Source organism: Clarias gariepinus, chromosome 8, assembly GCF_024256425.1.
Source record: "Clarias gariepinus isolate MV-2021 ecotype Netherlands chromosome 8, CGAR_prim_01v2, whole genome shotgun sequence".
NCBI classification, from domain to species: Eukaryota; Metazoa; Chordata; class Actinopteri; order Siluriformes; family Clariidae; genus Clarias; species Clarias gariepinus.
The window spans coordinates 31,168,052-31,184,303 of record NC_071107.1 but is presented as its reverse complement, the minus strand read 5'-3'; the positions used below and the strand labels follow the sequence as shown (position 1 = coordinate 31,184,303).

The 16,252-nt window shown below is 41.9% G+C and overlaps 1 protein-coding gene across 3 annotated transcripts in view; it reads right to left on the bottom strand.

Moving 5' to 3' along the window:
- pde10a (phosphodiesterase 10A) overlaps window positions 1-8,876 on the bottom strand; it is a 118,487-nt gene extending 109,611 nt beyond the window's left edge. For all 3 annotated transcript variants that reach the window (XM_053501875.1, XM_053501876.1, XM_053501877.1), the window contains exon 1: window positions 8,658-8,876. In XM_053501875.1, coding sequence (XP_053357850.1) covers window positions 8,658-8,865 — 208 coding nt within the window. In that variant the 5' untranslated portion in view covers window positions 8,866-8,876. The remainder of the gene's footprint in view (window positions 1-8,657) is intronic.
- Window positions 8,877-16,252: the final 7,376 nt, after the last annotated feature.

Genomic DNA, 16,252 nt, shown 5'->3' with positions numbered 1-16,252 from the left:
TACTGTTTCTCTGATTGGGCTCTTTGGCGAGAATGGGAAGTCTTGAGTCGGCACTTGTAGAAAATTAACACGATGTTTGCAGGCGGTCACAATCCCGCGAAGCAAGGCAGAAGAATCAGACAGAGTGACTGATCCAAAGCGGTAGCTTGTGGTCGAGGAACAGGCGGGGGTCAGAACTGAAGAACCGAGAAAGTCCGTGATCAGAGCTTGTGGTCGAAAGACTGTAACGCGAGACAAAAAGCCTTGTGACCAAACAAGTCTAAACAAAAAATGGGTGTTTAGCTGCTTCCAACCAGTGTCTCCATTCTTCGAGGGCTAGCTTAATTTCTAGCAACTCACAATCCCTAATGTCGTAGTTCTGTTCTCGTGAGCCGCAGAGAAAAGAATGAGCATGGGTGAAGGTTGCTGTCCATTGGTGTTCTTTGAGAGAGCACGTCTCCCACACCTCTCGCCAATCTGGGTCCGTCTGGATGTCTGCTGGTGAAATGGCATACCCCAGGAAGGAGGTGGGCTCACGGTGAAACTCACATTTCTCAGCCTTGACATAGTTTATTTTTCAGCAGGTGACGCATGCAAAGCTTATGTTACTCTAGGGCGAATCAGAAGAATCAGACAGAGTGACTGATCCAAAGCGGTAGCTTGTGGTCGAGGAACAGGCGGGGGTCAGAACTGAAGAACCGAGAAAGTCCGTGATCAGAGCTTGTGGTCGAAAGACTGTAACGCGAGACAAAAAGCCTTGTGACCAAACAAGTCTAAACAAAAAATGGGTGTTTAGCTGCTTCCAACCAGTGTCTCCATTCTTCGAGGGCTAGCTTAATTTCTAGCAACTCACAATCCCTAATGTCGTTTGGAGACAAAAAGCCTTGTGACCAAACAAGTCTAAACAAAAAATGGGTGTTTAGCTGCTTCCAACCAGTGTCTCCATTCTTCGAGGGCTAGCTTAATTTCTAGCAACTCACAATCCCTAATGTCGTAGTTCTGTTCTCGTGAGCCGCAGAGAAAAGAATGAGCATGGGTGAAGGTTGCTGTCCATTGGTGTTCTTTGAGAGAGCACGTCTCCCACACCTCTCGCCAATCTGGGTCCGTCTGGATGTCTGCTGGTGAAATGGCATACCCCAGGAAGGAGGTGGGCTCACGGTGAAACTCACATTTCTCAGCCTTGACATAGTTTATTTTTCAGCAGGTGACGCATGCAAAGCTTATGTTACTCTAGGGCGCGGGAAAGATTAGAATGTCGTCGAGGTAAGCAAACACAACAGCATTGAGAAAGTCTCTGAAAACAGCATTAATGAGCGCCTGAAAGATTGCCGGTGCATTGGTTAAATCAAAAGTACTCATAATGACCCGTGAGGGTAATTGCAGTTTTCCACTCATCACCTTCTCTTATCCGGACCAGGTGGTAGGCATTTCTTAGATCTAACTTAGAAAAAGTGGGGGCATCTTGAAGTAAGTCAATTGCAGGGGACATAAGAGGAAGCGGGTAGTGGTTCTTGGACCATGATCTTTTAAGCCCCCTATAATCAATGCACAATCTAAGGGTCCTTTTTTCCACAAAGAAGAAGCCCGCCCATGCGAGGGAGGAAAAGGGCAGATGATTCCAGCTGTAAGTGACTCAGAGATATATTGTTCCATGGGTTCTCTCTCGGGAGGTGAGAGAGAGTAGAGTTGCCCTTTAGGTGGAGTAGTGCCAGAAGGGGTTGATGGCACAGTCATAAAGACGATGAGGAGGTAATGAGATGATACGTGACTTGCTGAACACCTGGTGAAGATTGTGACACTCGGCGGGGACTTTAGTTTAGCGATCTTCTTCAGCGGGGTGGCCAAGACCCTTCTGGTAGTGGAAGAATGGAGGCATGAGGAGTGGCAAGTAGGACTCTAATCCAGAATGCTTCTACTTGTCCAGTCGATGTGAGGATTATGCAGTCTTAACCATAGGTGGGGGCTGGCTTAAAAGCGGTTACATTGAGGACCTGATTATAAGTTAAGATAAGATAAGATAAGATAAGATAAACCTTTATTAGTCCCACTTATTCCCATGTGGGAAATTTGTTTTGCCACAGCAGAAAGTGGACAGTACAAAACTAAAAATTAAGAAACAACAGAATAAAAGTAAAAAAAAAATAGAAAAAAAAAATAGAATACTACTGGTTTCGGGTTTGTTTGCGAACGTGGTACTCGTTGCCAGATCAATGAGTTCCCGAAGGTCAGAAGGGAGCTCTCGGGCTGCTAACACATCTTTGACTGGGTCAGAGAGTCCGTGAAGGAATGTGTTGAAGAGTGCCCGATCATCCCAACCACAAGAGGGGGTCAGAATCTGGAAATTCTATTCAATTTTATTTGTATAGCGCTTTTAAAATTTGTCATTTTTACAAAGCAGCTTTACACAATCAAAAGAATTATTTACGTTTGGAAATCAAGAAATCAATGGCATAGTCAGAGACTGATCAAGTATTTGAGTCGCCACCTGATGCCCTGTCAATGAACAATCTCAAACCTTTCTCATTTCGCCCATAAAGGAGTACATCTAGCAGTGGGGAATCTGGAATCTTCAGTCAGTGGAGCTCCCTGTTTCTCTGAATGGCCTCCACGAAGTGTTGAACACGATGTTTGCAGGAGGTGACAAAAATGAGGTCGTGAAAACAGAGCGTGGTTGAGATCCAGAAGATCAAAGCAGAAAGAAACGCTGGAATACTGGGCATGGATAGCACTCAATAATCTAGCGAAGAACTGTTGTCTAATGGCTTGTTAACGACCTGCGATGATCCAGAATTGAGAACAGTTGTGTTTGGAGCAATGAATAAGGTGGTGAAAAACATGGAGCAGGTGTGGAGTGTACAGGTGATCATGACCTTACTTGAGCTGTGGACGTAACGTGACAATGGCAGCATAGTGACTTAGTAGTTAGCACTGTCGCCCCACACCTCCAGGCTCCGGGTTCGATTCCTGCCTCTGGTTTGTCTGCATAGAGTTTGCATGTTCTCCATGTGCTTGATGGGTTTCCTCCCACAGTCCAAAGACATGCAGATTAGGCTAACTGGCATTTATAAATTGCCCATAGTGTGTGAAAGATAGTGTGAGCTTGTACCCCGCCTCATGCCTTAAGACTCCTGAAATAGGCTCCAAGGCCCTGTATACAAAAAAAGTGGTATAGACGATACTATAATATATGATAGAGTAAATGTGTGAATGAGTTAGTAAAAATGAGAGAACACAAATTTAAAAACACAGTCTGATGTCTACAAATGTAAAATTAAAAACTGTTGTAAAAAAGCAATATGATACTTGTGTATGTGGGGTTGTTAAAGGAGATCCCCATGGTGCATCCCTAATAATTTTAATCTTTTTTATTTATTTTGTAAGAACAGACCTATCGTCTTTTTCTTTTATCCATAGTTATTGGTTGGTAGATCGAGTCGTCCTCTCAGCCAATACCACACTGTGGGTGCCGGTGAATTTCACACAACATTCACTATCCTCTTTCACTCTTGTCGGACTGCAGCCTTACACTTGGCCTTACCAATGGTCAGTTGTTGGTTCTGATCTTTATTCACTCACTCACTCACTCACTCACTCTTCTTCCATACCGCTTTATCCTGTATTCAGGGTCACGGGGACCTGGAGCCTATCCCAGTAGGCTTAGGCCACAAGGCAGGGTACACCCTGGACAGGGTGGTTCTGATCTTCAGATCTTCTTTAATTTGTTTGATCCAAGTTTTCTATGATGCTGCTCGTTGGACCCTCCAGTGGTGCAGCCGCTCTCTTTACACATGTTCATTCTGCAGATGTGGCCAAACCATCAGAGTCTGTGATTTGGTCTTCGACTGCCGGTTGATAGTCGCACCGGATTCGAGTTGTTTCTTTTTGGTGATGGTCCAATAAAGATACGCCCAGAATAAAATGAAGGCTTTTCGTCCGGAACACCACAAGCTTATTTATCTCTGCTTTCCAAAATAGGCAGTATTCAAGTTCAAAAGAGGCGAACTTTGGTTTTAGTTGTAATATTGGTCTTCTTCCAAAGGTACCATTTGAGCGACGAAACACTGCCATTGCCTTACTGATTCTGTTGTGGATCTCTGTGGCTGACGCCTTTCTCCTGCACAAGCAATGCTAGGTATTTAAACTTTTGGACCTGCTCGATTAGGACCTCGTTAAGGTGGACCTTTGCTGGGGATCCACCTGTGGTCATAACGTTGGTCCTATTTGCATTGATCATCATGCAGTAAGACTCGGCAAGGCTGTCTATGCGGAATAGGATGAAGTAGCTTGAAGAAGCCTGATGATCTTTGGCAGCACATGTTCCGTCTCCATTGCTCTCCTCAGGGTGCACGCAGTCAAAAGCAGATTTAAAATCAATGAAAACAATGGCAGTCTGCATTCTGCATCTGACTCTTCATTCCATCAGTTGTCGGATAGTAAATATTTGAACAATGCAACTTAGCCAAAGACGGTCCCCATCCTGGCTAAAAAGGAGGAGAGTGGTCATCCATGCCAAATCAGAGAAATCAGGCAAGAAAACATATCGAACTTATATGAATATAAATGTCAGGCAAATATAAGCCTAAGTAACCAGGCTAATCAGTGGCCGGCCTTCTTTACAGATAACATCTAAAGGGAGTTGCTATTTTAGCGTTCCCTCTGTCACCATTCTATAATATGGCCCACCTGAGGCCTGAACACCTCTTATTCTGCACAACTCATTCCAAACCTCTGTTTGCAGTACAGCCATGGGCGATACAGAATATGTGCAAAATATGGAAGGCCACCATCTTCAACTGTAAATAAATGTCAATAACATTTACATTTAGGCATTTTGCTGATGCTCTTATCCAAAAGTGCTTTGAAGTTTCTGACATTTGACAGATCCTTACATTGGGTTACTAGGTTACTAACTAAAAACCATCACAATAAATTTTCCCCTAATAATCTGGCTGAAAATTCTGTTTTATGGATTCTTTTTTTTTTTTTTTTTTTTTTTTTTTTTTTTTTTTTTTCCCGGCCTGTCAGTATCACAGATAACACATAGCAGAGAGTATGTGTAGCTGTTCTATCATCATTCACAGCCATTTTTTTTTTTTTTTTTTTTTTTTTAATATTTATTTATTTATTTATTTATTTAGTTTGTTTCCCATATTATAACAGACAAGACCGGGGACCAAAAAAAGAGAAGAGAGAGTTAAAAAAAAAAAAAAAAAAAAAAAAAAGGGGGGGGAAGGAGAGAAAAAAAAAAAAAAAAAAAAAAGAAAGGGGGGGGGGAAGGAGAGAAAAAAAAAAAAAAAAAAGAATTTATGGATTTATAATTATTGGAATTATTGTTTTATGGATTCTTAATTAACACACCTACGACATATATTATTTTCAACCATTTAAATTTCTATATTTATGATGACATGAAATGGATTAGACTTCAATTCACTTTAAATGCTATTACTGAACCGAGTAGTTGTTAAACTGGTTTACAAAGTGTAAGGTAGCCAGAGAGAGCACTGGAACATCTAAACATTTTCTTCCCTAAATGATTATCTGACTAAAACTGCAGTTGTTTACTGGCAACTGTTATTCCAACTGACCAATTCTTTTAGCCAAACTTTTAATTTAAGCTTTGCTTTGCAAAAACGCAAAGGTATGGAACATTAATGCCACCATATACATATTTTATATATTTTGCCACTGACGCATTGTCTAAAACATACAAAATATCTTCAAAAAATTTAGAAGATTATGATATTGTGATATAAAAGAATCATTAAGAGTCTGATAAGTAGCTGGGGTGATCCAGGTATTTTACTAACCAGTCTTGCCAAACAAATGCAATCCACTATAACAAGGAACTTTATACTGCATGAACATCATATTGCTATGTAATCTGAGCCCTGTAAACCATTCCTAACCTTTAATCATCTTTTCAGTAAACAGGACATTGAAGTATGTTAAGTTAATTAGTTCTTGTTGCCATTTCCTTTACTTTGGGTTGTGAAAGCACTCATGATCATGTTTAGTCTGTGATTAAACCTGGCTACAGTGTCTCACCATTCGTGAGAAACAAGGCTGATTTTGGTCTGCAACCTGGGGAGAGTTCCTCTCATGGACAGGTCGAGGCTTTGCTTCAGTTAGACAGACAAAAAGGCTTTTGTGGCTCCTGATATGAATCTCAATGGATCTCTTTCTAAGCCTCCACTCCTTCTCCAGGCCACAAAAAAGCATGAAGTATAAGGATTCGATGAGAAAAAGAAGCAAGACTTCTACATGTAGCTGTTGACCAGAGACTGCATTTTTGCGAGGCTGCTTTGTATGACAGGTTTCACCAGGCACAATCTATTTTTAATGCTAGCAAGGACAATGGAGGGCACAATCTCTATTAGGCTTTTCTGTATTATGTTATGTTGACTTTTATTCTATCTTATTTAAAATGTACTTTATTTGTTAAAGACATTTATAAACTTGCATGTATTGTACGTGCAGTATTTCATGTAAATGCCCAGATGCCATGCTCTACAGGCCAAAGGAAGTGCCCTCTTCTCCCTGCATCCCAGCCAAGGGAGACACACAACCTGGCTACGATTCTTAAGAACATTCATGTGGGGTCACACAATGTGTGCAAACAACTCAGCCAGACTCCCTTTTATGCTAAGGCCTGATTGTGCCAGCCTTGGATATTACTTTATGTCCACATAGCAGACAGGGTCATGTGACTAAAATGGATTGTGCATGCAGGGCATACTATTATTAATATGTAAATGTTAAACAGTGCTACACACTTTCATGAAGGACCTTGACACTACTTTTTTTAATTTTCTACTATACTTTATGTTCAAAGTTAAAGTCAGCAGTGATGGGAAGAAGCTAGCCAGAACTAGCAATGCTAACAGCCTAACAACGTTTTAGTATCATAGCAGTAGTTGAGCTTTTTCTTTATAAATAATATATCAATCTGTCCATTTCTGTTGCAAATTGCAGACTGCATTTAATGTAGAACTTTCATATTGTCTGGGGCTTGCCTGTAATGCCATACAGCTACAGTGGATGCATTCTACTATGATGATGATAATACGCGGACTGGGGGAAAACATCCATGTATAAATGATCTTACACAATGTCAAAACATTTATTTCTGAGACTGGTTGATATCTTGATGGAATAGTCAACCCACTCCATTAAGTCTTTTCTAGCACCAATGACCAAAAACTTGCATTAAGATCAGGACCCTGTGGTGGCCAATTCATGTATGAAAATGATTTCCAAGGCTCCCAAAACCACTCCTTCTCAGTTTGGGCCAGATGAATCTTGTGACATTTTTGTTCTGCTACATGCCTGCGTCATCAGGACACAAATGAAGAAAAATAGCACTGAAGTGATAAACTGGTCATTCAGTACATTCAGGTCATCAGCTGACTTTATTTTATTGCCACATAATTTTACTGAGTCTAGACCTGACCAACTGAAGCAACCCCAGATCATAACACTGCCGACTAAATATGCATCAGGCTTCTCCTTAGTAGTTTTCTTTGCTTGAGGTAGGCCAATAATTTAACAATAATTTTACAATAAAGTAATATTATTTCATCTGACCACAGGTTACATCTTTTGACATGATTATTTAAGAAATGAGAAGCTACTCACTGAATCAGTTAGGGCTAAAAGAATTGTTACAGCTGAAACATATTGATCACTGTAGTAATAATGAAATCAATCTGTCTTAGGTATTTGCTTATTTAAATTTAAACAGGGATATTTTCTTTGGTCAGGCAGTGTGTGATTATTGAGCATCTACAGCCATTTTCATAAATGTTTACGAGTTTGTCTGTTGCTTGGGTACTTTTAGCTTGAAAAAATACATTTACGTATATTAAGTATGTTCCTTAATACTGACTGGATCTGAGTGACGGTTAATCAACACATTTATTCATGCATTCATTCATAATTTATTCATTCTTTCATCTTCAGTAACCACATTATCTGGTCACAGTGGGTCCGGAGCCTGTCCAAGGAATGTTTGGTGCAAGGTGGAAGATTACACCAGAGAAGGGTCGTCTGTCTTTCGCAGGCCCCATGCACACACACACTATACACACATTCATATGCTTGTTTACAACAAGAGGCAATTTTGCATTGCCAATCCAATTACTTGTATGTTATTAAGAGATGAGAGGAAACCAGTGAACCTGGAGGAAAACCAAAGAAACACAGGAAGAACAGGCAAAACTCCACACAGACAGAGACACAAGCTCAGGATCAAGCTTGCGTTGGCTCATTTAACATTCAAATGATGTGTTACGATATGGAGAATTACAGAAACATATCGTATATTTTGCTCCATGGAGTTATTAAACCCCATCTCGGCTGAAATGTAGGCATGCAAGAGCCGTTCAAAGCCTTCGTCACTGTCTAGGCCTATTCATGATACCTGTTATTGATAAGATTTCAATCATTCTAACATTTTCCTTTCTCAAAGTGTACTCCATGTGCTAGTCCTCTACCAAACCTGAATAGATGAGTTAGTACATTTGATTGAATGGAAATCCATTAATCTTGTGCCCTTGTCCATGATCAGTTTTAATCAACATGTACGTGCATTTTTTTTAATGATCAGTATCACTGCGGACTGCTCATCCCTTTGAGTCAAACCACCCAGTAAAGGTTCAAGGTTCGAGTTTTCATACCTTGGTCAGCGCAGCTTGAACGCGGGAAATCCTCTGCTCTCGCGAGCGCTCCTCTTCCTCCTCCTCCTCCTCCGTCGTCGTCGGGAGTTTTGCGTTTCTTCGACATTGGGTGTTCTGGGTAGGACACGATGTTTTGGAAATGCCCTCTGAGCTCGAACGGGAGACGTGAATGAAAGCGAGGCACTCTGGACTGTGCAGTTATGCACATGCGTTAGGAGAGCTCCGCGCACCGCGACTGCGTGCATTCAGACTCCAGCGGTTTCCCCCGTCCAAAAAAATCGGCGCGCTCGGGGGAAAAAGTTGGCAGCAGCGCACACGTTTAGAGCGCGAGAACGCACTCAAAAATAAAAGACTTCACCTCCCTTATTTCTATTGCTCAAAAACAAGCTTCACCAGACAAATGATGTTGATGGAATACCTCTGCGAAGTGACCCGCTCGGATCACGTGTGCCCGGGATTATACTGAAGCAGGAGAAAAGTACACGTCCACGATAACGCACGGCTAAAGTCTCGCGCTCCCGCTCGTTTCGGCACGCGCATCCACGCGCACGGTCGCTCTTTTATTCTGCTGCTCCACTCTGGCGTGTCCATAGCGTTCATTTGCATGGTCAGCTGTGAATTACTGATAGATATAGAGCTTTCTCTAGGTTTGTGGATTGAAATGCCAGAAGGATGCTCTGAACATCTTTGTTTTGCGTGTGTTTGAACCGACTTTATAGCTCAGTGGCAAGTCAGAGCTGCTCACTGATTTTCCTCACAGATGCAGGGACACCTGTGCCGTCAGGGTGACGCTTTTGGAAATCCGTGTGTGCTCAGTTTAGATGGACACACCAGCCAACTCGCTGTGCACCGCGTCGCTGCTTTTTTGGCTCTTGCGCACGTATCGACGGTCCGACGGCGAATTAACAGCGTTGCGCGCACCCTCATCAATCTCTCCGCCGAACTGCCTGATCCAGTTGCCAGGGAAACGCGGACTGAGCGAGCGGGCATGGTTTTGCAAGTAGTTCAACTTTGCAGCGCAAGCGGTGATCTCCCTGTAGCAGCCAACTCTCAGGGACTTCCACTGGTTAGAGCGGGGATTTTTAAGGCGATCAGTTTCTGTAAATAAAGGCTTGCACGGATGGATATATGCGTGTGCGTGTGGAGCGGTGTAGGGGTGGTTGTTGCTTTCCCGTTCGCAAACCAATGACGTCAGTGGCCTCCCCCGCAAACGGCGCCAAGGCTGCAGACTTCAATGATAACCTCACTTCAGCCTTTTACGCAAGCCGTTCCATCTATGTGCGCGCATAGAAAGTGCATCTTTAATGATCTTCTGCAGAAGAAAACGAAGCATATAAGCGTTTGACGCGTCGCAGGAAGATAAGTGCAAACTTGCTGGATTCCTACAGGCGTGTATGAAGTTGTGCAAGCGCGCGGCACCTGTTGAATGAGACATGGGGGAGAAAGAATCAGATAGAATCAATTGTGCGTCCTCACTCCCAGATTTTGCACGTGAAATAATAATAATAATAATAATAATAATGCTTTTGCAATCCGTTCTCCAGTAATATGAAAAAATTATCATAATCATAATAATCATAATAATAATAATAATAATAAAACATGGGCTGGTAAATAATTACATGATTTGGAAATCATGCTTTGAGGATTATTTTTTCTTTCCTTTTTTAAATTCACACTGTTTTATTGCACTTCTGCATTTATCGTTCTGCGTATCAGGGTATCGTGCAAATGCTAGCCTTTTCAGTGAATTCTTTACTAATGCCACTGACGAACACTCCCGTCCAACAGGCTCTTGGCGCTCTGCTCTCCCCCCATTCACTGCAGCTACTGACGTCAAAGCTGCTTGCGTCAATGCGCTCTCTTTGACAGAAGGAGATTTTTTTCCCCCCATAGGAACCTAATGAGATTAGCAGCACACACACACACAAACCTCTCCAAAACGAAAAGCAGATTTTTTTTTTCTTTTTCTGCTCACTTGATTTTTTATAATCCAAGGTGTGAAGAAAAGTAGGCTTTTAAAGCACCCAAGCTTAATCTGGTCATTCCTTTCGGCTTTAGGAAACGAGACAGCGTCTGCTTTAGACAGGAATTCGGTTTTGCAAATGCACCTCGTTAGGGGTAACACCACAGGCTCCGTGTATCCACGTTGTATCACCTCGAAACGTGTGCTCCGTGCAAAGCGGGGGGGGGGGGGGTAGGGGGCGGGGGGCACGTGTGGAGGTGATACAACGTGAATCCGGCTTGCGTCGCAGCGTCTCGCGCCTGTATGACGCGCGTGCTCCCGCCGTCTGAAAAGGCGCGTCACAGATGGCTTGCCAGCCGCGCGTGACTTGCAGCTGAACTGCAAAGAAACTTTGATTGTTTAATTGATTGACTGATTTGCAACATGCCCAAATAAGGTCCGATAAGTGACCTCGCACTGACCCCCCCTCTCTCTCCCTTTCTCTCACACACACTGCACAGAAGGTTGATTATTCTGTGAACACTAGGGAATACTGCTGTTGCACAATCGCACGGTTTGCAGATAAATAACACAAGTTGCACAAATAAACAGAGAACGATTTACAAACACCTTACACACAAATAAAAAGAAAATAAATACATGCAGTATTTATTCAATAAAAAAAAAATATTCAAAATTTATTTGTATAGCGCTTTTAACAATTGGCATTGTCCCAAAGCAGCTTTACACAATCAAAAGAATTATTTTGTATGGAATTTGAATGTGTTTGAATCAAAATGGTCAGATAGTCCCTGGTGAGCAAGCCGAGGGCGACAGTGGCAAGGAAAAACTCCCTGAGATGGTAGTAGGAAGAAACGTTGAGAGGAACCAGACTCAACAGGGAACCCATCCTCATTTGGGTGAAACAGAAAGCAGGAATTGATCTGCATTCATACTGTGTGTTCGTTGGCAGGCAGTTCAGCATAACAGTTGATGTTAATTAATGTTAATATGAAGTCCAGGTAGTTATTGAAAACTTAGGTAGATTTGTATGAAGTTCCAGTCCTGAACTATCGAACGGTCAAGTCCTCAGACCAGACTCAACACCAGTCGAGGCCAGAACCGTCTTTTAGGTAAAGTGAACCATCCCCAGACACGAGACGCATCCCAAAGAGACACACGGGGCATCCACGTGACGAGATCTCCAACCAGAAGTGGGGCACCAGGATGGGTCAGACAGGTCCGGAGGCCAGAGGGAGTCTGGATCACTGGCAGCTCAGGAACGACATGTGTAGCTCGACAGAGAGAGATAAGATAGGTGTGATGTGCTCATATCTTCTGGTTCTAGTGAGGACTCTCGCTGCTGCATTCTGGACTAGCTAAAGCTTGTTTATGCACCTAGCTGAACAACCATACAGTAGGGCATTACAATAGTCCAACCTAAAGGTGATAAAAGCATGAACTAGTTTTTCTGAATTGTTTAGCGACAATATATTTCTTGACTTGGCAATATTTCTGAGGTGAAAGAATGCTATCCTGGTAATATTATCTACATAAGCTTCAAATGAAAGGCTGGAATCTATAATCACACCGAGGTCTTTTACTGTTGCACTTGATGGAACAGAAAGGCCATCTAAAGTTACAGAGTGATTTAGAATCTTACTTCTATCTGTATGTGGTCGTATGACTAGAAATTCTGTTCTATCTGGATTAAGCAGGAGGAAGTTAATTAGGATCCAATTTTTTATGTCCTGCACACATTGCTCAACTTCAGTAAGCTGGTTTATCTTATCAGGTTTTGCTAAGACATATAACTGTGTGTCATCAGCATAACAGTGAAAACTAATACCATGCTTACGGATTATGTTGCCCAGAGGAAGCATGTAAAGGGAAAAAAGCAGTGGGCCGAAAACTGAACCTTGTGGAACACCAAACTCCACTAGAGAACATGCAGAATAATCACTATTTAAGTCTACATGCTAATACCGATTGGTCAAATAGGATCTGAGACAGGAGAGGGCTGTACCCTTAATTCCTACTACATTTTCTAATCTGTGAAGAAGAATACTATGATCAATGGTGTCAAAAGCTGCACTGAGGTCGAGTAATACAAGCATGGCTACACAACCTTGATCAGAGGCCAATAGGAGGTGATTTACTACTTTACTATTTAGTGTTTTATGTTCTTAAAAAAAGAGTCACAAATGTTTGTAATACCCTTAACACATTCATATCATGTATTCGTGGAAGCAGTGGCATTTCTTGCACCTCCAGGGTCCTGGTTTGATTCCCACCTGGAATTCCTGGGATAGGCTCCAGCCCCCCTGCAACGCTATATATAGGATAAAGCGGTATGAATGATGAATAAGAGTGAGTGCGTTCTAAAAAATGGTTTACAAATAAGACTCTTAACACACTTACTGTACATATTGTGTGGCATTTAGGCGGTACAATGGCTTAGTGGTTAGCATTGTCGCCTTGCATCTCTGGGGACTTCAAGGAGCATGCATGGAGTTTGCATGTTCTCCCAATGCTTGGTGGGCTTCCTCCCACAGCCCAAAGACATACATATTAGCCTAATTGGCATTCCCAAATTGCCCGTTGTGTGTGAAGGCGTCTGTGAATGTTAAAAGGGGGAATAAATAAAAATGGAGTCACTATTGGCCCCACTATTATTCTTCACGTGTCAAATGTCTGAAAATGGCATTGTTTTTGCATTAATGACCTGTAGAGAAAGTACCACTCTGAAATGCAAAATGATGCATGAGTCTTTAAAAGTATAGCATGTGCTTAAACTTCTGCAGATAAATAACTTGTATACACAAGATAATATCTCGCATATAAAATATACAGTATATAACACAAGACCTTGTACACACAAGATAAATAATTAGCTTACATAAGATATCTTGTGCGTACAATATAAATAACTTCCTCACTAGATAAAAACATTGTTTACATAAGATAGTAAGCCCCTCCCAAGATAAATAACATCTGTATGCAGAAAACGTGTGTGCACAAGATAAATGACTTGTGTTCATACAAGATAAATAACTTGTGTGTACAAGGTAATAACTTGTGACCAGAAGATTGCAACTTCTGAGATTTTAATTGTCCTGTACAAAACTTAATTGCACTTATCTTGCATCACTTGATGTCTTCAGGTGAAAAGCAATCAGCAGGTGTTGAGGCACCCTAGCCTGTTTTTTAAGCTACAGTATATCACTTACTAGTCTTTTGTAAATACACTTTCTTCTTTAAAAAATAAACATGGACTACTTTAAATTTGAACTAGACCCAGTGACCTTACGGTGAACACCGATTTCTATGGAGAATAAAACTTAGAGCTGACCTGCCAGTAGTGAGAGAGTGTATCCCAGATATAGATAGATAGATAGATAGATAGATAGATAGATAGATAGATAGATAGATAGATAGATAGATAAGCAAGCAAATACATCAGTTTATGTTTTGGCCACATCAATAGAAAAGTTTTGAACACTTGGCATGTTATTTGGAAACGTGTATTTGCCGAGCAAATCATGCAGAACCTCCACAGAAATATTAAGGAACATATAAGCCAAAATACTTTGATTCCACTGCCAAACCTTTCCAGGAATGTCTCTTACAAAGAAAACAAGTTTGCCTGCTGGTTTCAAATCATTTTGCTTTAGTGATGTATCAGGTAAAAAGCCTGTGTCCTCAGTCTCATTACTGTTCAGGAAACAATGGAAACAGGACAAGTTTTTTTTTTTGCCTAAACTAATGCTAAACTGAGCAAACATGCATCAATTACCTATAACACGTAACCTGTGTAGGGTCCCAGAGTGGTTTGGAACCCAGGCAAATCAGGGCGCAAGGCAAAATTCGGTCTGCTGCCTCAGTGTTTTTGGATCTTCTTGACAGATGTTACTTTGGTATACTGAAGTATAATTACAAGCATTTCAAGTATCAAAGGCCTTCATTGACAATTACATTAGGTTCACGCAAATAGTCAATATTTTACATGTTTTTTTAAGACCTCTGCAGTTCACCAGGCGTGCTGTCAATCAACAGTCCTATGCCATGCCAATCTCAAAACTTGAGAAGACACAGTAGCATGACTGATGCCCTAACTCTTTGGAACTGGATTATTTTCAACAAGCACTTACACATCCTTGCACTAATTGCAGCATAATGCAGGAAGCACATTTTGCAGACTGTGGAAAAACTGCTGCCTATTCAGCAACCTTCCCTGTTGCTGTATGAATTGCAGCCTGAAGGTGGGCAGACGATCAGGAAGACAAGCTCTATTGAGGCTCAATGAAAGAAAAAACAACCAATTTAATTTAATCCAATTTCATTCATATATCAATTTTAACAATGGTCATTGTCGCAAAACAGCTCCTTAAAACAAAAGTATGGAAATTAATTTGAAAAGGGGGAGGAAATATGTATTAATCAAAATGATCAGGTTGTCGATTGGAGGAATGAGACTCAGATACAGGTAGCAGGGATTGATTTGCAGTCATACTGTGTGTTAGGAGGCTTGAAATTCGGTATGTTTTGAAGTTAATATAGAGTCTAGTTTCATTATTTATAGGCTTAGATGCAAAACTGTTTGTGGGAATTTCAGTCCTGGACTATTGAATGACTGCAATATGGTTTTATGCCTAGAAAGAGTACATCAGATGCAGTATTTGCTTTGAGGATGCTGGCGGAGAAGAACAGAGAAGGTAACAGGGAATTGCATTGTGTCTTTTTAGATTTAGAGAAAGTGTATGACAGGGTGCCAAGAGAGGAGCTGTGGTATTGTATGAGGAAGTCTGGAGTGGCAGAGAAGTATGTTAGAGTGGTGCAGGACATGTATGAGAGCTGTAAGACAGTGGTAAAATGTGCTGTAGGTGTGACAGAAGAGTTTAAGGTGGAGGTGGGTCTGCATCAAGGATCGGCTCTAAGCCCCTTTTTGTTTGCTCTGGTGATGGACAGGATGACAGATGCGGTAAGACAGGAGTCCCCATGGGATATGATGTTTGCAGATGACATTGTGCTCTGTAGCGAGAGCAGGGAACAGGTGGAGGAAAATTTGGAGAGGTGGAGGTATGTTCTGGAAAGCAGAGAAATGAAGGTTAGCCGCAGCAAGACGGAATACATGTGTGTAAATGAGAGGGACCCAGGAGGATCGGTGAGGCTACAGGGAGCAGAGGTAAAGAAGGTGCAGGATTTTAAGTACTTGGGGTCAACGGTCCAGAGCAACGGAGAGTGTGGAATGGAGGTGAAGAGGCGGGTACAGGCAGGTTGGAATGGGTGGAGAAAAGTGTCAGGTGTGTTGTGCGATAAAAGAGTATCAGCGAGAATGAAAGGAAAGGTGTACAGGACAGTGGTGAGACCAGCGATGCTCTACGGCTTAGAGACAGTGGCACTGAAGAAAAGACAGGAGGCAGTGTTGGAGGTAGCAGAGCTGAAGATGTTGAGGTTCTCTTTGGGAGTGACAAGGATGGATAGGATTAAGAATGAGTTTATCAGAGGGACAACCCACGTTAGATGTTTTGGAGATAAAGTCAGAGAGGCCAGATTGAGGTGGTTTGGGCATGTTCAGAGGAGAGATTGTGGATATATCAGTAGAAGGATGCTGAGGTTGGAACTGCCAGGCAGGAGGTCTAGAGGAAGA